Source organism: Balaenoptera ricei, chromosome 3 (assembly GCF_028023285.1).
Source record: "Balaenoptera ricei isolate mBalRic1 chromosome 3, mBalRic1.hap2, whole genome shotgun sequence".
NCBI classification, from domain to species: Eukaryota; Metazoa; Chordata; class Mammalia; order Artiodactyla; family Balaenopteridae; genus Balaenoptera; species Balaenoptera ricei.
Genome location: NC_082641.1, coordinates 102,801,728 through 102,824,175, shown reverse-complemented (window position 1 = coordinate 102,824,175; position 22,448 = coordinate 102,801,728). Strand labels below are relative to the sequence as shown.

The 22,448-nt window shown below is 34.8% G+C and overlaps 1 protein-coding gene across 6 annotated transcripts in view; it reads right to left on the bottom strand.

The window, feature by feature from the left end:
- CSNK1G3 (casein kinase 1 gamma 3) overlaps positions 1 to 22,448 on the bottom strand; it is a 132,876-nt gene that overhangs the window by 38,802 nt on the left and 71,626 nt on the right. For all 6 annotated transcript variants that reach the window (XM_059916959.1, XM_059916962.1, XM_059916961.1 and 3 more), the window contains exons 5-6: positions 11,963 to 12,111; positions 10,196 to 10,430 (exon numbers count right to left, since the gene is read on the bottom strand). In XM_059916959.1, coding sequence (XP_059772942.1) covers positions 10,196 to 10,430; positions 11,963 to 12,111 — 384 coding nt within the window. The remainder of the gene's footprint in view (positions 1 to 10,195; positions 10,431 to 11,962; positions 12,112 to 22,448) is intronic.

Genomic DNA, 22,448 nt, shown 5'->3' with positions numbered 1-22,448 from the left:
ACCATAAACAAGATGAAAAGACAACCCTCAGAATGGGAGAAAATATTTGCAAATGAAGCAACTGGCAAAGAATTAATCTCCAAAATTTACAAGCAGCTCATGGAGCGCAATATCAAAAAAACAAACAACCCAATCCAAAAATAGGCAGAAGCCCTAAATAGACATTTCTCCAAAGAAGATATACAGATTGCCAACAAACACATGAAAGAATGCTCAACATCATTAATCATTAGAGAAATGCAAATCAAAACTACAATGAGATGTCACCTCACACCAGTCAGAATGGCCATCATCAAAAAATCTAGAAACAAATGCTGGAGAGGGTGTGGGGAAAAGGGAACCCTCTTGCACTGTTGGTGGGAATGTAAATTGATACAGCCACTACAGAGAACAATATGGAGGTTCCTTAAAAAACTAAAAATAGAACTACCATACGACCCAGCAATCCCACTACTGAACATATACCCTGAGAAAACCATAATTCAAAAAGAGTCATGTACCACAATGTTCACTGCAGCTCTATTTACAATAGCCAGAACATGGAAGCAACCTAAGTGTCCATGGGCAGATGAATGGATAAAGAAGATGTGGCACATATATACAATGGAATATTACTGAGCCATAAAAAGAAATGAAATTGAGTTATTTGTAGTGAGGTGGATGCACCTAGACTTTGTCATACAGAGTGAAGTAAGTTGAAAGAGAAAAACAAATTCCGTATGCTAACAAATATATATGGAATCTAAAAAAAAAAAAAATTGTCATAAAGAACCTAGGGGCAGGATGGGAATAAAGACGCAGACCTACTAGAGAATGGACTTGAGGACACAGGGAGGGGGAAGCGTAAGCTGGGACAAAGTGAGAGAGTGGCATGGACATGTGTATACTACCAAATGTAAAACTGCTAGCTAGTGGGAAGCAGCCGCATAGCACAGGGAGATCAGCTCGGTGCTTTGTGACCACCTAGAGGGGTGGGATAGGGACGGTGGGAGTGAGATGCAAGAGGGAGGGGATATGAGGATATATGTATATGTATAGCTGATTCATTTTGTTATAAAGCAGAAACTAACACACCATTGTAAAAAAAATAATAATAATAAAAAAATTAAAAAAAAAAAGATGGAGCTCCAGTCATCTGAAGGTTTGACTGGGGCTGAGGATCAAAAAAAAAAAAAACAAAAAAACACTGTAGCTATACTCAAAGTGTCAGTAATAACCCAATAAAGAAACTAAGGCTCAGAATGGTTGTGACTAGCTCAAAACTATGCAGGATTTCAGACCACGTATCTGGAATTTTTTCCATTTCGGAAAACAAGGTAGAACCAATCAATTAATCAAATGTTTATTACAAACCTCTGCAATCCTTTTCTATTTAAAAATTCTACTCTTGCTTCTCAACATTATTTTTCTCTTTTTTTAAAATAAATTTATTTATTTATTTATTTATTTATTTTTGGCTGTGTTGGTTCTTCGTTTCTGTGCGAGGGCTTTCTCCAGTTGTGGCGAGCGGGGGCCACTCTTCATCGCGGTGCGCGGGACTCTCACTGTCGCAGCCTCTCGTTGCGGAGCACAGACTCCAGACGCGCAGGCTCAGTAGTTGTGGTGCACAGGCTTAGTTGCTCTGCGGCATGTGGGATCCTCCCGGACCAGGGCTCAAACCCATGTCTCCTGCATCGGCAGGCAGACTCTCAACCACTGCACCACCAGGGAAGCCCTATTTTTCTCTTTTTAAAACTGATTTTATACCTCATTTACCTAGCACTGTTTCCATTTCAACTGAATTTCTATTCAATTTTCAACAACAGAAAAATATTGTTTTAAATGAGCTAAAATTTACCTCTCCGCCCCCCAAAAGATCAAAAGCCTCACTTAAAAGTGGGAAACTTTCTAATATACAAGTGTATACTAGCAAAAATAAATTTACTACTGCATTTCCCTGCAAAAATAAAAAATGAGGCCAAAAGACATGTTAGTTAACTAAATACAGGCATGACAAGAGAGTTGAACAACAAAAATTCTCACTGAAGAAGGTTTAAATCTTTATATGTAACCAAAACAATAAAAACAAAAATTACTATAAGCAAATAGAAGTTTCACTTTATATTTCCTTCTAAAATGTTAAAAGGTACATTTCCTTGGCACCTCACAAAAGAAAAAAAAATTTTTTTCCACAAGATTCACTGAGCTCATTTACATTTTTCAAAATGACATAATTTGAGTCTTTTAGAAGTGAGAACACAAACCCAAAAGAAAAAAGCACTATTATGGAAGACAATTCACAGCAATAACCCAATAATCCAGATACCTAATCTAGCAATATCAAGAACTCAGAAAGAAAAAATACATTTCTGAGCAATGGAACTCAGAACATGCATTCATCTGATTCCTCAAGAAGTCCTCTTGAAATCTAGTTCTCTTAATTTAGATATAATTCCAGTAAGTTTGTCTATCAGGTCAGAAGAAGCAAATCAAAGGATGAGAAAGTGCTGCCAGCAGTAATAACAAAAAGTAAGCAAAAATACAGTTGAATGGAAAAAAATCTGTTAAAAAATACACTACTTCAAGACTTACTGAAAAGCTGCAGCACTCAAGATAGTATGGTATTGGCTAAGGAACAGACAAATAGATCAATGAACAGAATAGAGAGCCCAGAAATAGACCCACATAAATATAGTCAGCTGATCTCTGACAAAGAAGCAAAGGCAATACAAGGGAGCAAAGATAAGTCTTTTTAACAAATGGTGCTAAAACAACTGAACATCCACATGTAAAAAAGTTAATCTAGACACAGAACTTACACCATTCACTGTTCAAAAATTAACCAAAATGGATAAGACACCTGAACGTAAAACACAAAATTACAAAGTTCCTAGAAGATAACATAGGAGAAAATCTAGATGATCCTGGGTTTGGCAATGACTTTTTAGATATAATACCATAAGCACAATACGTGAAAGAAATAATTGATGAGTTGGACTTCATTAAAACTTCCACTCTGGGGCTTCCCTGGTGGCGCAGTGGTTGAGAGTCTGCCTGCCAATGCAGGGGACACGGGTTCGAGCCCTGGTCTGGGAAGATCCCACGTGCCATGGAGCGGCTGGGCCCGTGAGCCACAATTGCTGAGCCTGCGCATCTGGAGCCTGTGCTCCGAAACAAGAGAGGCCGCGATAGTGAGAGGCCCGCGCACCGCGATGAAGAGTGGCCCCCACTTGCCGCAACTGGAGAGAGCCCTCGTACAGAAACGGGGACCCAACACAGCCATAAATAAATAAAAATTAAAAAAAAAAAAAAACCAAATACTTAAAAAAAAAAAAAAACTTCCACTCTGCAAAAGACACCATCGAGAGAATAAAAAGATAAGCCACAGGCTGGGAGAATATATTTGCAAAAGACACATCTCATAAAAAACTGTTATCCAAAATAGACAAAGAACTCTTAAAATACAACAATAAGAAAACAAACAAATTGATTAAAATGGGCCAAAGACCTTAGTAGACACCTCACCAAAGAAGATATGCAGATGACAAATAAGCATATGAAAAGATGCTCCATATCATATGTCATCAGGAAATTCAAATTAAAACGAGGTAACACTACACACCTATTAGAATGGTATAAATCCAGAACACTAACAATACCAAATGTTGATGAGAATGTTGAGCAACAAGAATTCTCATTCATTGGTAGTGGGAATGCAAAATGGTATAGCATTTTGGAAGACAATTTGGGGGCTTCTTACAAAACCAAACACACTCATACCACATGATCCAGCAACAGAGCTCCTTGGTATTTACACAGAGTTGAAAACTTATGTTTATACAAAAACTACACAAGGTTGTTTATAGCAGCTTTAGTCATAATTGCCAAAACCTGGAAGCAATGAAGAGGACCTACAGTAGGTGAATGGATAAACAATCTGTGTTATCTCCAGACAATGGAATATTACTCAGCACTAAAAGAAATGAGCTATCAAGCAATTAAAAAACATGGAGGAAACTTAACTGCATATTACTAAGTGAAAGAAGCCAATCTGAAAAGGCTACATACTGCATGATTCCAACTATATGGCATCTGGAAAAGGCAGAACTATGGAGACAGGAAAAAGACCAGTGGTTGTCAGGGGCTGGAGAGAGGGAGGGCTTAGGTAAAGCATAGAGGATGCTTAGAAAGTGAAACTACTCTGTAGAACACTATAATGGTAAATACATGTCATTATAAATTTGTCCAAACCCAGATAATATACAACACCAAGAGTGAACCTTAAACTATGGACTCTAGGCAATAATGATGTGTCAGTGTAGGTTCATCAATTATAACAAATGTACCACTCTGGCGTGATAGTATGATAGTGAGCACGTGTGGGGACAGGGGAGAAACCTCTGTACCTTCTGCTTAATTTTGCTGTGAATTTAAAACAGCTCTAAAAATAATGTTATTTTAAAAAATACACTACTATTCAAATGCATTTTTCTCTAAACTTTTTAAAATATACATACTAACACTCTCCAAATGACCTTGAAGGTATCACTATATAATAGTAATCATACAAAAACTATAACACTGAAATACCAAGAAAACATCAATTAGATTTATCATACTTTATTTCAAAAAGCAAGGAATTGTGTAATACATTTTTAAACTGTTAAAATGTAATCATAAAATGTAAATACATGGTTTTAAACTGTTAAAAAGCTGTTTGGGAGGCTTAAAGAGTAGGCCTCAGTATTGGAGCAATTAGCTGGAAATTATATGAAACACATCACAGAATGATAGCACAGAAAGAAGGCATTTTTGTAACACCATAATTCTGTGATTACTTCTCTCCCACTCTGAAAGCTTACCACTTAGGGGCTTGAAATGTCATTCTTCTATGGAACACAGATTTTTCTTGACACTTACAAAGCAACTGGCAACTTATTCCTCAAATCCTAGTCTTTTTATTCATGAATACTCAATAATATTTAAAAATAAAAGACCATTTTATTTCAAGACACTAAAGAGAAATACATTTCTCTTATTTACTTAATTTCAAATCACTTCAATTAAGACATAAAAGAAAAAAAAGTAATCCAAAGGAAGATTATAAAATGAGGTTGAAAGCACTTGACAAAAAAAAAAAGCCTTTAAAAAGATATTAAAAAGAAGATACTTGATGAGACACAATTAAAAATAACAATTCAACCTAACAGTACTAAAGAATGCTTCCATTAAAGCAGACCAAGGAAATCCACATCTGTCACATGCAGCTTTATTGAGATTTCATCTTGATCAGTGACTTCAGGAGGTATATACGAAAGGTGTACAAATGAATCACTACATCTGCCTTCTGAACAGAAATCACCTAATTAAGATCAATAGACACACACCACAGGAATAAAGATGCTAAATTCTACAATGTGATTTTACACTATTCCTCCTTATTATTATGTTAAGGGACAACTCTTTCCTTTTCGAATCTGATACAGTGTCCATCTCCACAAAGGAAAAGTACATATAAACCTGCACAAATGTTCCTCTGACCAAATTCTCTATTTTGAAAAGTTCATGTGAGTAGGAAGTCCTTGAATGCACAAAGAGTGAATGAATGAATAAGAAGGCTTTAAAAGTAACAACCAAAGTTCAGGTGAAGCAGGAAAGGAAGAAATTATACATACACAAATTAAAATCAGCACTAAAAGGTCACGTTTTCACTGTTCTTCTTTCTTAATCTCTTCCTGATTCCTCACAAAGCCAAGTGCTCTAAGCTCAAAACACCACTAAATATTTCATGTTCAAACTTACAGAATACTTTAACTCTTTAGCACTCAAACTCACTGTACATTAGTTTACTCTTAATTTTAGAAAAAGGGAAATCATGTAATCTGTCAAATTTTCTATTTTTACCCATCTACTCCCAAGTTCTACATCAAAACTGAGAAGCAGGGCTTTTACAAATGAGAGAAAGTAAGGATTAAAGCTTTTGTTCTTTGCAGTACTTGCCAAAGAAATAATTTTTTGTTTTCTTCCTGAAAGAAGAGTAAAAAGAGATTATTACAATAGTTAAATGCCATTTCCCAAGCTCTGAAGGCTTTTCCTAACAAGGACAAACATATCAGACTTATTTTGCCCTTTCTACAAATAGAATGCTGTTATATTTACCATTGTTCAGATAAAGAACACCAGGCCAGATGGAAGTCGTGACTTCATGGCTCACAATAAAATGGTGGTGAACCTTTGTTAGTTGTTATAAAACAGTCTTAACAACTACCATGAAATGAAAATTTCTCAGACACTGTTCATATAAACACAGATATGCCTGGTTTTAACAGAAGAGACAATCCTGAAAGTTGTATATCTACCCAATCATATTTTAAATCTATCAGGAAAGTTTCCTATTGAAACGCACTTGCCCAAATGCCACCTGAAATGTAAATACTACTGACTTTTCTTAAAGAAAGGCAAACCTACATTTTCAGGTATTTCAAACACCTGAAAAAATACCATGAGCCTACTATCAGGTAAGCCATCAGGGGAAGATGCCAAGTGCTATTTAGTTCTGATTGAGATGCAGAAGCAGGGAAACACAGTGGGCAGCAGATAGGCCTGGGGAGAATGGTTAGAGAAGAAGCTAAGACTAGGAGTTATAGGTTGGATTAGATGACTTCTAAGGTTCTGGACAAATTGTGATTGTACTGTAAGGTACACCTGAGCAGTGACAGTGGATAAGTACTGATCAGTTTACATTCCTGTCTATTCTCCCTTGTAAGTGAGATGTTAGATATAGAATCTAAAAGCAGAAAATTAAGTTATTAGACTTCCTGTGATATAAAAACCAACCGTGGCTTAAGACTTAGGAATAACCTATTGTAAACACAACCTAGAACTGATTTTTTTTAGGAACACACAAAAGTAATTTGATGGGAAAGAATATGATATCATAAAAAGAATATCTCAATCCCTATCTCACACCATACAAAAAAATGAATTCTAGATGGCAGAAGAAAACACAAAATGTTCTCATTACAAGGGGTAAAGATTTCTTAGGATTTAAAAAGTAGTAATCATAAAAGAAAAATTTGATAAATTAGACTTCATAAATATTTACAACTTCTGCTCATCAATTGTCAACACTAGGAAAATGACTAGACAAGCCACAGACTAGAAGACAATGTCCACAGAGCATGTATTTGCCAAAGGACTTATATCCAGAATATATAAAGAATTCCTACAAATCAACAATAAAACAATGTGCACAACACAAAAGAAGACATACAAGTGGTCAATAAGCACACAAAAAGCGCTCACAATCATTAGTCACAGTAAAATACAATACCACTACACAAATTCACCAGAATGGCTAGAATGAAAAAGACTGACAACACCAAATGTTGTCAAGAATGTGAAACAAACAGAACTCTCATTCACTGCTGGTAGAAACAGAAAATGGTATGAATGTTTTGGGGAACTGATTGACAGGTTCCTATAAAGTTAATACCTACAATATGACCCAACAATTCCAATCTTAGGTATTTACCCAAAAGAACTGAAAACATATGTGTGCTGGAAGATTTGCAAGGATGCCATAGCAGTTTTATTCATAATAGCAAAATACTGTTAATAATCAAAATGCTCATCAACGTTAGGATGGATAAACAATTTGTGGTATATTCATATTTATGTAATGGAATACTACTCCGTTGCATAGGAACAAACCCTAATCAACTTAGATGAATCTCATACATATTAGACTGAACAAAAGAAGTCATATGATTTCATTTATAAGAATTAGAGTCAGCAAAACTAACCTATGGTGATAGAAATCAGATCGACAGTTGCTTTTGTAGACTGACCGAGGAACAGCAAGAGGGAAGTCTAAGGAGTGATGAATACTGTTCTAAATCTTGGTAGACTTGTGGGTTATATAGGTGTATACATTTATTAATACTCATAAGTTATACACTCAAACGTTGTGTACTCAATGTATATTTTACTTGAGTCAATTTTATTTCTTTATTTCTTTATTTATATTTTTGGCTGTGTTGGGTCTTCATTGCTGTACGCAGGCTTTCTCTAGTTGCGGCAAGCGAGGGCTACTCTTCATTGAGGTGCACGGGCTTCTCATTGCAGTGGCTTCTCTTGCTGTGGAGCACGGGCTCTAGGTGCGTGGGCTTCAGTAGTTGTGGCACGCAGGCTCAGTAGTTGTGGCTTGTGTGCTCTAGAGAGCAGGCTCAGTAGCTGTGGCGCACGGGCTTAGTTGCTCCGCGGCATGTGGGATCTTCCCAGACCAGGGCTCGAACCTCTGTCCCCTGCATTGGCAGGTGGATTCCTAACCACTGTAACACCATGGAAGTCCTACCTGAGTCAATTTTAAAAAGGACTCTTCAATAAAATAAGAATTACAAACATCGCAATTCTAGTAAGCTTGCATTAACACAGTGTTATCAGTTACCAATTCTGAAACTACAATCTGAGTATCCTAGGCTTCTAAAAATGAGTAAATATACTAGAGTAGTGGTAGCCAGATTTCTCAATGTTGGCAAAGGAAGATATAAATATAGAAAAGGGAAGGGAATTACAAATATGAAAAGGAGGGGATCCTACTTTGTGCTGTTAGACTGAAATTAGAAGTGTCAGTATAAACTCATAGTTTTTAATAGATAGATATTAATATATGCATATAAGTGCATACACATGTGTAGGCATATTTGTACGTGTACATAAATGTGTGTTGTATATACACACAAATGAGTATATATGTGTATGTTCACACACACAGACATATACACATTTCCTAGTTCTGCTACAGAAAGGCCTTAGAAACAGTAACATACTAGGAGCAATAAATACACCTAGTGTTCCAAAATCTTGGTTTCTACATACCATTATCCAATAAAAGGAACCAGGGCTTCTTAGAAAAATGTTGTATCTGGGCTAGAGCCAAGAAACTGTAAGATGAGCCTGGAACAACTTGTTGCACAAGAAAAGAGAGAAGTTTTCAAAGAATCATGAGAACATGCCAAAGGAACAGCCGAACCAGCTTGATGGAGCAACCAGTAGCCAAATCTGGGACAATCTGAGCATCAAAATAAATAATGATAGTAATGGACTATAATACATCCAATTAAGAATCCATGAGTCCATGAGTCCATACTGATGTAAGTTAATAAATAAGGGAAAGCTTTTGCCTACACTAGAATGAAACTAGTAAATTCATAAGGAACGATGGAGTTAGAAAATCATCAATTGATATTAAATCTAGTGGGTAAAAATTTGATGAGAAACAACACATTTACATAATCTCAAAAACTGACTTAGAAAATATTTTCTAACTACAAAGGGAAAATAAGAAACTTTTAAGTGGAGAAACTTAGCAGTCACTACCCTAAGCAAGTGATCAAAGCTACTTGGAACCAAGTGACATGTGCCTTCTGACATGATGCACTGAGAACACATCACTTCTATGATACTTGTGCTAAAACTGGATACCCAAATATAAACATTAAGAAATATCAGACAGCTTCAAACACAGGACATGCTACAAAACAACCCATACTCTACAAAAATATTAAGTTCATTAACCATAAAGAAGGCAAGGAACTGTCCCAGATGAAAGGAAACTAAAGAGATAGGATGATTAGGTGAAATATGTGATCCTGGATTGGATCCTGGACCAGGAAAAAAAAAAAGCTATAAGAAACCCTGTGCAGTTGATATTTTACCCTTTTTACAAATAAGGAACCCTCTTAAAAAGGTTGAATAATAGCTAGTACAAAGTAAACAGTACCTGTAAGATATGTATTCTCAGTATTCAATGTATTAGGCAGGTGGCTACCACCCTGGCCAGCTGTATCAAAGAGTTATAGTCTCAATCAAAAATCTTTACATACATTAAATTCAGTTAAAATTAAGTACTCTATCACATTCTTTAACAGAAATAATCAAATGGATCACCCTAAGTGTATCAAAGTTGAACATTTCAAGTAAAATAAAAAAGATATAGTGACTATAAGGATATCTGTCATTCATTTATTTTAAAGCCACTTACTTTAAAAGACTTATTAAATGTAAATGAAAGTAAACTCTAGTTAGATGTGTAAAATAAAAATTACAATACAAGCGATTGTAACCTGCAAAAACTGAACCATAATAACAAATAAAAACCCACACTATTAGCGTACTGAGTTCAAACTTCCATACTTACAAAAGGTACACATACCTTTTCCTAAATGTGTGTTTATGCTCATGTATCTAGCTGTTCCTGTAAGGCTCTTATGTTCTCTGTATGGTATGTGTTTCTTTGTCTCTGGATCAATATATTCCTTTGCCAAACCAAAATCTATAATATGAATAACTTGCTGGGTTTTGTTTCCTGGTCGTCCTATTAAGAAGTTCTCAGGCTTTACATCTCTGTATATCAAGTTCTTTGAATGGACATACTCCATGCGAGAAATCTTGATTCAGAAAAAAAAAAGATACATTTTATTTTAGGCTTTGACTAGCATAAAATAGTATGATAGAGGCAAGACAATTTTTACAATGAAAACAACATTAAGAAGAAAAAATCAGAAATTGTTTCAACCCTTTAAAAGCAACATGATATCACTCTATAGTTTCTTAAATATATGTCCAATTATGATTAAATATCTTTGCTTTTTACTATTTTGGTCACTTATAAAGGAAAGTACTTGAATTTTATGAATTCCTTTCTTATCAGGAAGCCTGATTCAATCAACACTTTCAGATGATGCTACCTTATAGAATTAAAAAGCTTTACTAGTACAAAATCTTGAACTCAAAAATATAAACAGATATATTCACAAAGTTGCAATTTATTCTTCCTTATCAGTTCAATAATGGAGAAAGTTTTACAATTACACTAAAGAAACTTAAAGAATCTAAACTGTTAAATAAAAAGAATTAACAGAGCACTTTGTTATCTTTTTTATAACTTGTTTACTTTTTTCCTTAGGTATTAAACATTTAAAAAGATCTTGAGACTAGAAAACTTTGGAATTCAACTCTAATAATAATATAAGACATTTTTATTCATTGCTTTACACATTCTCAAATAATGTTCATTGTATAAACTGTCAGAAAATACAACATTACAAAAAATAAAAGTGCTTCATTTAATGATATTCATGGTTGATAATACAATGTAAGTGAACACAGTCACTCAAGCCATTTTAGTTTGTTAACAAATTTTGGATCATATAACATATACTATTCTATGACCTATACTTCTCATTAACAATATATTATGAGCATTTTCCAGGTCATGAAACATTCTTTTAATATATACTTTTTAGTGGCTGCATATTATTTTATGGCTATTAATAATTTATCCAACTAACACTGTTATTTCTGTGCATTCGGGTTGTTTCCCACTTTATTATAGACGTCTTTGCACAAAAGGCTTTAAGTACATCTGAATACTTCCATTGGATAAATCTATAGAAGTAGAAGTAATGAGTCAACAGATAAAAACAATTTTAAGACTTCTGCAGCATACACTTATTGGCATTTATTTCAAAACTGTCTTAAAATTATCCTCTAAGTTACTTCCCCATAGGCTCCCTGAAATTTAAATGATTTATATGACTTTCTCATTAGTTTATTTCTTCTTTTTCTAGACCATTTTAATTTATTACCAAGATTAAAAACCCATGTTTCTGAGGGTTCTCTTCTCTAAGTATTCATTTTCGACATGAAAAGAGTGCTGGAAACAACTTAATTCTCAAACTGAGCATTCTGACCTTAAAGTAGTAAGATATTAATTTTTTCATACAAATAAAATACACCTGATTCAGTTACTTTAAGTTACAGTCATCCTAAAAGGACAATGATATGAAAAGCAGACATTTTTATTAGGTCAAATGCTGTGGAAGATAATGTCACAAAACTTTAAACTTTCAGTGTAAATTAGTGACCAAACGAACCACAAAATTGTTCAAACAGCTTCAAAACATCCTGCTTTACTTACCAGTTGGATAGCTATCATGAGAACTGTTTTAAGAGAAAATGTTCTGTCACACAAATCAAACAAATCTTCCAAACTAGGTCCCAGTAGTTCCAGCACCATAGCGTTGTATTTCCCACAAGGGCCAAAATAGTAAACTTGAGGTATACCATCTGGAGGAAAAGAATAACAATAAACAATTTTTTAATAATTTTGTAGCTTTAAGAACTGCAGCAGTATTTTTATTTTTTCCATACAAACAATAAACTCCTGACCCAGCCTCCTCCCTCCCTATACCTTCTCCTTCATGTTCACAGAGTAGCCTGGTTACACTTCTACTGAACCTGCATTACTGAAGTACATTATAAACAGTGCTTCATTGTTGGTCTCCACCAACCTCACTATAGAAAGGAACTGTGCCCTTGAGCCTTGTATTTCCATGGCGTACAGAAATGCTTGGCACATAGGAAAGATCTTATTTTTATTGAACAAAGGAATTACTGCACTCTTTCTTAACCCTGTGGTAGGCATAATGCTAAGTTCAACCCCCAAGACTGCCATCCTCTGGTGTACACAACCCATATAATCCTTTCCCCCCAAGTGTGGGCAAGATTCCCAGACTTCACTCTTGTCATTAGATTATGTTATACGGCAAAGGTAACAAAATTAAGATCCCTGTTAGTGGAGGTTAAATTAATCAAAAGGGAGATTATTCTGTTGGGCATGACTTAATCAGGTAAGATGTTTAAAAAGCAAGTCTAGAAGTCAGAGATAATCAAAGCAGCAGAGTAGTTCTCCTGTTGACCTTAAAGACACAAACTACTATGTTGTGGAAGAGGGCCACATGCCAGGGAATGGTGGGCAGGCCCTAGGAACTGAGAGCCTCATCACACAGCCATGAGGAACTGAATTCTAGAAATAACCAGTGAGCTCGGAAAAGGACTCAGAGGCTCAGAAAAGATTTCAGTCCAAGCTTACACCTTGATTTAAGCCTGGAAAGACCCTCAACAAAGGACAAAGCTAAGCTATGCCTGGACTCACGACGAATAGAAATTGGGAGATAATAAAGTCTCTTATTCTATGTCACTAATTACTAAATAAGTCATTATGCAACAACACAAAATAATACAAACTCCAAATATAAAGTCTAAATACACAGAAATCACCTGTATTTTATTTTTAAAACTAACAGACTCCCAATAAACTAACATATAATAGGGGGTCATTTTATCTTAACATTGTATCTATTTATTTGTTATGAGGAAATGAACAACTTCCATCTTAAATGTCTCAGTTTTACTTACAAGTATTTTTTGTTTTGTTTTGTGTAATGATTTTAGAACGGAAAAAAACTTTCTAAAATATACTAAAACCTTCCCATCCTTTTTAAAATAAAGAGTATGGAAAACATAATTTCACTCTGTTGTTTATTTTATCATTTTGCATAATAATTATTGCATGGGCAAAACAAAACATTGAACTAGAAGCCAGGATAACTAGGTTCTTAGTTTGGCTTAATACTAACTATTCAACCTCTCAAACAGACTTCAGTTTACCTATATTAGTAGTTTAGATAAGACCAGTTTTTCTAAAATGTGAGTATGAAAAAGGCAGCAGAACAGCTGAAGATAGGAAGGTAAGATAATATAATCATGATAGGGGTAGGGGAAGGAGACAAGTTCAAATTGTGTACATGGTCCCCTCCCCCAAAATATAGATTCTCATACACCCCCATGTGTACACATCACCACACACACACACACACACACACACACACACACACACACACTTCCCCCTGCCACTGAGAATCATTATCTTAGCATAAGCCTCTCTTACTAGAGCCACTCATATCATATTTGAGTCATATCTACCCCCATTATGAGTAAAAACAGATAAAAGGCTTAGAAATAGTGGATGAGAGACTCTTAACATTTATTCAACTCTGAAATACTGATTTTAGTATGCTATATACATCAAGAGCCTAGAGATGCAATTAAGACTTACCAACAGCTCTCAGCTACTAAGTTTTAAAAAATATTTCTACAATGCTCTTTCCCCCCTCTATTCCACTGAAAGTGCTAACTTTTATGCTCTTAATTTAGCAATCTCTTAATAACCCATTTCCACTCTTTAGTTTGTTGCTTCTTGGTCATAAAGATGTTCACCGAACTCAGGAGGAGAATGGATGAACACAGTGAGAGCTTCAACAGGGACTGAAATATAGGAAAGTACCAAAGAGGTTGGTAAATATTTCAATTGAAATATTTCAACTGAAAAATATACTAGAGGAGTTCAACAGTAGACTGGATGAAGTAATGAATCAGTGAGCTGCAAGACAAAACAACTGAACTCATCCAGACAGAGAAGCAAAATGAAAAGGAGAATTTTAAAAAGTGAAATTAATTTAAGAAACCATTGAGACAGCATCAAGCAAAATAACATTTGCGTTATATGGATCTCAGAAGAAGAAGAGAGAGAAAAGGGGCAGAAAAACTATCTGAAGAAATATGGCCAAAAATTTCTCTAATCTGGGGAAGGAAACAAATATCCAGGTCCAGGAATCCCAGAGAGTTCCAAAAAAGATTAACCCAAATAGACATACACCAAGACACATTATAATTAAAATGGTATAAGTTAAGGATAAAGAGAGGATCCTAAAAGCAGTGAGAGAAAACCAACTTGTTACATACAAAGTAAACTCCATAAGACTCTCAACACATTTTTCAGCAGAAACTTTACAGGCCGGGAGTGAGTGGCATAACCTATTCAAAGTGCTAAAAGGAAAAAAACTCCCAACAAAGAATTCTCCACCTAGCAAATTTATCATTCAGAATTGAAGAAGGGATCAAGAATTTCCCAGATAAACAAAAGCTTTTAAGAGTTCATCACCACAAAACTGGCCCTACAAGAAATATTTAAGAGATTTCTTAAGCTGAAAAGAAAAAGTACTAATTAATAATAAGAAAACATATGCAAGTAAAAAATCTTTCTGGAAAAGGTAAATATATAATAAAGGTAGTGGATCAATCACTTATAAAGCAAACATGATGGTTTAAAGACAAGAAGTAGTAAATTTAAATTAAATTCCAATAGTTAGTTAAGGGATGCATAAAATAAAGAAGTAAAATGTGTCATCAAAAGTATAAAACATTGGGGCAGGGGGCTGGAGTAGTAAAAAGATAAAGCTTTGGAATGTGTTCAAATTTAATTTGCTACCAGCTTAAAACAGGCTACTACTTACATAGGATGTTATATATGAACCTCACAGTAACCACAGGGAAAAAAACTTACAGTAAATACACAAAAGAAAATGGAAAGAATTTTAAATATAACACTGAAGAAAACCACCAAAACACAAAGGAAGAGGGAAAGAGAAGAAAGGAACAGAGAGGAACTACAAAAACAACCAGAAAACAATTAACAAAATGACAAGTACATACTTATCAATAACTACTTCAAATGGACTAAAATAGCCAAGAAAAAGACAGTGAGGGACTGTTTGAATTAAAAAAAAAAAAAAAAAACCAGATCCATCTGTATGCTGCCTACACAAGACTTACTTCAGGAGAAAGGACTCACACAGACTGAAAGTGAAGGAATGGAAAAAATTTCAATGCAAATGTAAATAAAAAGAAAGGTGGAGTAGCTATACTCATATCAGACAAAACAGACTTTAAAACAAAGACTATATTAAAAGACAAAGAAGGGCAAACATAATGATGAAGGTGTCAATCCAGCAAGAAGATATAACATTTATAAATGTATATGCATCCAGTAGAGGAGCACTAAGATATACAACACAAATATTAACAGACTTAAAGGGAGAAATTGAAAGCAAAACAATAATAACAGAGGACTTTAACACCCTACTTACATCAATGGATAGATCATCCAGAAAAAAAATCAAAAAGAAAACATCAAACTTAAATCACACATTAGATCACGTGGACTTAACATATAGAACATTCCATCCAAAAGCACCAAAATATACATTCTTCTCAAGTGCACATGAAACATTCTCCAGGATAGATCATATATTAGGTCACAAAAAAAGTCTCAATATAAATTCAGAAAGGCTGAAATCATATCAAGCATATTCTCTGGCCACAATACTATGAAACTAAATATCAATCACAAAAAGAAAATAGTAAAAACCACAGAAACGTGGAAATCAAACAACATGCTACCAAACAACCAATAGGTCACTAAAGAAATCAAAAAAATACCTAGACACAAATGAAAGCAGAGATACAACGTACCAAAATCCATGAGATGCAGCAAAAGCGGTTCAAAGAAGAAAGACCATAGCAATATAGGCCTACCTCAAGAAACGAGACAAATCCAAAATAAATAATCTAAATTTACACATAAAGGAAACATAAAAAGAATAAATGAAGCTCCACATTCGAAGAAAGGAAATAATAAAGATCTGAGCAGAAATAAATGAAATGGACATTTAAAAAACAACAGAAAAGATCAATGAAACTAAGAGCTAGTTCTTTGAAAAGATAACCAAAATTGACAAATCTTTAGCTAGACTAACCCCCCAAAAAAAAGAAAAAGAGGGGACTCAAACAAATAAAATCAGAATGAAAGAGGAGAAATTACAACTGATACCACAGAAATACAAAATATCATAAGGGATTACTATGAACAATTATACGCCAACAAATTAGACAACCTAGAAAAAATGGAAAATTCCTAGAAACATCCAAGCTTCCAAGACTGAATCATGAAGAAATAGAAAATTTGAGTAGAACAATTACTAGTAAGGAGACTGAAACTGTAATCAAAAGCTCCCAACAAACAGAAGTCTAGGATCAGATGGCTTCACTGGCAAATTATATAAAACATTCAAAGAATACCAATCCTTGTCAAACTCCTTCTCAAACTCTTCCAAAAAATTAAAGAGGAAGAAAACCTTCCAAACACATCTTATGAAGCCAGCATTACCCTGATACCAAAACCAGACAAGGACACCATAAAAGGAAATTACAGGCCAACATCCTTGATGAACAAAGATGTAAAAACCCTCAACAAAATATGAGCAAACCAAATCAAGCAAGACATTAAAAGAATCATACACCATGATCAAGTGGGATTTATTCCAAGGATGCAAGAATGTTCAACATCCGCAAATCAATCAACATGATACCATATATTAACAAAATGAAGGATAAAAATCACATGATCATCTCAATAGATGCAGAAAAAGCATTTGACAAAATTCAACATCCATTTATCATAAAAATTCTCAACCAAGTGGGTATGGAGTGAACATACCTCAACCTAATAAAGGCCATATATGACAAAGCCACAGCTAACATCATACTCAATGATGATCAAGAATAAGAGGATACCCACTCTCACCACTTCTATTCAACACACTACTGGAAATCCTAGCCGTAGCAATTAGGCAAGAAAAATTAATAAAAGTGATCCAAATCAGAAAGAATGAAGTAAAACTGTCACTATATGCAGATGACATGATACTATACATACAAAGTTCTAATGATGCCACAAATAAAACCTGTTCAAACCAATAAATGAATTCAGTAAAGTCACAGGATACAAAATCAATATACTTAAGTCTGTGGTTTTTCTATACACTAAGAATGAACTATCAGAAAGAGAAATTAAGAAAATCCCATTTACCACTACATAAAAAAGAATAAAATACCTAGCAATAAATTTAACCAAGGAGGTGAAAGACCTATACACTGAAAACTTCAAGACACTGACGAAAGAAATCGAAGAAGACACAAATGAATGGAAAGATATTTCATGCTTATGGACTGAAAGAATTTATACTGTTAGAATGTCTATACTACCCAAAGCAATCTATAGATTCAGTGCAATCCCTATGAAAATTCCAATGGCATATTTCACATGATTAAAACAAACAATCTTAAAATTTGTATGGAACCACAAAAGACACCAAATAGCCAAAACAATCTTGAGAAAGAAGAACAAAGCTGGAGGTTATCATGCTCCCTGATTTCAAACTACAGCAAACCTTTAAAAAGCACATGTTTGGGGCTTCCCTGGTGGCGCAGTGGTTAAGAATCTGCCTGCTAATGCAGGGGACACGGGTTCGAGCCCTGGTCTGGGAAGATCCCACATGCCGCGGAGCAACTAGGCCTGTGAGCCACAACTGCTGAGCCTGCGCGTCTGGAGCCTGTGCTCCGCAACAAGGGAGGCCGCGATAGTGAGAGGCCCGCGCACCGCGATGAAGAGTGGCCCCCACTTGCCACAACTAAAGAAAGCCCTCGCACAGAAACGAAGACCCAACACAGCCAAAATAAATAAATAAATTAATTAATTAAAAAAAAAAAAAAAAAGCACATGTTTGAACTGCACTTACCCAAGGATTTTTTTCAATAATAAATACTAGATAGAGTACTACACAATCTGAGGTTGGTTTAATCCAAGGATGCAGAACCATGGATATGGAGGAACTGTGTATACAAGGGACAACTATAAGTTATACATGAATTTGCAACTGCATAGAGAGTGGCAACCCTAACCTCCATAATGTTCAAGGGTCAACTGTACACTACAAAGCTACAGTAATCAAAACAGTATGGAACTCACACAAAAACAGACACACAGATCAATGGAACAGAACTGAGAGTCCAGAAATAAAACCACAAATATATGGGCAATTAATTGACAACATAGGAGCAAAGAACATACGTGGAGAAAGAATAGTCTCTTCAATAAATGGTGCTGGGAAGACTGGACAGCTACAGCCAAAAGAATCAAACTAGACCACTATCTCACACCACACACAAAAATTAACTCAAAATGGATTAAAGACCTGAATGTAAGACCTGAAACCATAAAACACCTAGAAGAAAACATAGGAGGTAACTTCATTTATATGAGTCTTAGAGATATTTTTGTGGATCTAATTCCAAAAGCAAGGGAAACAAAAGCAAAAATGAACAAATGGGACTACATCAAACTAAAAAGTTTCTGCACAGTGAAGGAAACCATCATCAAAACGAAAAGGCAACCTACTGAATGGGAGAAGATATTTGCAAATCCAATAAGAGATTATTATCCAAAATATATAAAGAACCCATACAACTCAAAAACAAACAAGGTGATTAAAAAATGGACATTTTTTAATGAATAGACATTTTTCTAAAGAAGACATACAGATGGCCAAAAGGTACATGAAAAGATGTTCAACATCACTAATTATGAGGGAAATGCAAATCAAAACCACAATGAGAGATCACCTCACACCTGTCAGAATGGCTATTAGCAAAAAGAAAAAAATTATAAATATTGGAGAAGATGTGGAGAAAAGGAAACCCTTGTACACTGTTGGTGGGACTGAAAATTGGTGCAGCCACCATGGAAAACAGTATAGAGATTCCTCAAAAAATTAAGAATAGAACTACCATCTGACCCAGCTATTCTCCTTCTAGGTATTATCTGAAGAACACAAAAACAATTTGAAAAGATATATGAACCCCTACGTTTATTGCAGCATTATTTACAATGGCCAAGATATGGAAATAACCTAAGTGTCCATGGGTGCGTGAATGGATAAAGAAAATGAGGTACATATACACAAAGGAAAATTACCCCACCACAAAAAAGAATTAAATCCAATCCTGCCGTTTGCGACAACATGGATGGACCCTGAAAGTTTTATGTTAAGTGACATAAGTTAAGCAAAGAAAGACAAATACCGTAAAATTTCACTCATGTGTGGAACGTAAAAAAACAAATGAACAAACAAAATAAAACAAAAACAAACTCATAGATACAGAGATCAGATTAGTGTTTACCAAAGGGAAAGGGAGTTGGGGGGAATGGGTGAAATGGGTAAAGGGCGTCAGCTGTATGGTGATGGATGGTAACTAGAAATGTGCTGATGATCACGTTGTAGTGTGTACAGGCATATTTAGGGGATATTTTGGGTTCAGTTCCAGACCACCACAATAAAGAGAATACCGAAATAAAGTCACACGAATTTTTTGGTTTCCTGGTGCATACAAAAGTTATGTTTACACTATACTGTAGTCTATTAAGTGTACAGTAGCATTGTCTAAAAATACCATGTACATACCTTAATACCTTAAAAACACTTTATGGCTAAAAATGCTAACCATCATCTGACCCTTCAGTGAGTCATAGTAGTAACATCAAAGATCACTGATCACAGATCACCATAACAAATATAATAATGATGGAAAAGTTTGAAATACTGTGAAGATTACCAAAATGTGACACAGAGACAAGGTGTGAGCAGATTCTGTTGGAAAAATGACATTGAAGACTTGCTCATTGTAGGGTTGCCACAAACTTTCAATTTGTAAAAAAAAAAAAAAAAAAAAATGTGTGAAGCACAATAAAGCAAAGCACAATGAAACAAGGTATGCCTGTAGAGATGTCAAATTATAATGCTGCACACCTGAAACTTACATAACTTAAAAATATTATTCTGGGACTACAAAGAAAAACTTGAATTGGAAAAAGATTTAGACCACATTTATTTAATCCAAGTATTAACTATAACTGAGCAAGTATTTCTCAAACACTCTCCCTAATATTTAAAGTTACAGAGCCTTACTTCTACTCTTAACTATTAACTTCATTTTGGAGCTACTCAGAATTAAGCAAAGTAGAGTTGACCCTTGAAAAACACAGGAGTTAGGGGCACTGACCCTCCATGCAGTCAAAAATCCATGTATAACCTATAGTCGGCCCTCCATATACATATTTCAGTTCACCTGTGTCTGTGGTTCCAGATCCTTGGATTCAACCAACCTTATATTGTATAGTACTGTAGTATTTACTATTGAAAAAAATCCATGTATAAGTGGACCCACACTGTTCAAACCCACATTGTTCAAAGGTCAACTGTGTACTATTCAGACTCTGTCGCCCTATAAAATAATTTTGGCTTCCTCTCCCTTCCTACCATACCTCCTTAACAGAAGAAATGGATCAATCCTAGGGCTCAGATTTACTCTGCCTTACTGTTTGAGCTTTTCTAAGGCTGCATTTCAAAATTTTCTACCACAGTTCTGCTATCCAAATTGCCAACTTTTCCTTTTACCCAACCTTCAAGTCTCCTCTTCTCAAACTTGTCGATTAAGCATGACTCAAAATTCATAATTATTCACACAGAATTTCTCAGAGTTGAAGAGATATAAGCATAAGTAAATCTGCTCTGCTGTATTTCATATAAGCCAACTCATTGTTGAGAGAATTACTGTGTACCTAACATGTACATTCAATCAAGCTATACACATAATATAACTTTGGGTTTCTAAAATAACACCAAGAAAAAGATCAATAAAGGGACAAATGAGAACTGCTTCAATTTTCTCCAAAACTTCCTTTCTTTAATGGTTTCAAAGTGTCTCAAAAATATTTATCTCTACCTTACCCAAGATGGCTAAATTCCATAAACAGCATTACATTTCACTGAGTAAATTAAACAGACATTTAGTCTCCAATCCGAATAAAAGTACCTCAGCTTTATCACGCAACATAATTTTACCTTAAAACATGACTCAGCACAGATCTTTGGTGAAAAAAAAGACGATCTCACTCTGATTCTTTGAGATACATACTGTTTTATGAGTCAATGAATGCAAAAACTTCTTATATAACTACTAATGTATTTCAACACATATTTTGTCATTGAAGTATAGGATCAAGAGTCATATTTTTTTAAAAATCAAGAATATAAAGCAAACACTGTAAAGATCAAACTAAAATTTCATTTCCCAGGACAAGGCTAGGCAGTTTTCTAACACTGAGCAAACAAATTAAACTGTTATGAGTTAGGAAAAGTTGCAACTAACAAACAGGGGCTGAGGAGTACCCTAAGCAAACACCAAACAAAACAACCACACCAATATAAATATGATACACAAGAAAGAGGGTTTTTGAAAGTGGGAGAGGTGAAGGACAAGAGGGCAAGAAAGAAGAGAGAGGCTCAGAAAGAAGGCTGAGGACAAAGAGTAATGAAGGTTTTAAGTTACTAGCTGTGTCTCTTGATCAAAGTTTTTGGCTACTGAACTGCACGAATGCAATCCAACGCATGGGCAAAAGCAAGCTTTTTTATTTGTTCTTACACCCAGTGAATTTTCAACTATAAACTTATACTCCACCCAATTCCAATTGTTCTAAGAGTATTTTTGAGACTACTATAAAAAGTCATTGATGGTGAGGTGATGAAAGTTAGTCTGATAGCTTCAAACACCACTAATTTTCAGTGATGCTTATCAGCATCCCCAATATTCAAGACAAGTATATTTTTTCCCAAGAAAAGCTCAAGAATTGGCAAGAATACAAAATTCACATATTGTATGAAAATACAATGTCACCATCACTCTCCCAAAATTAATTTAATTGAACACTTCATTTTATATTTCAGCATTCCACTTAAGTGACAAAACAACATTAATTAATTAAAGTCACAAAATAACACTTGGAGGTCTAATACTCTCAATACTGCTTGGTACTTCAGTTCCTTATA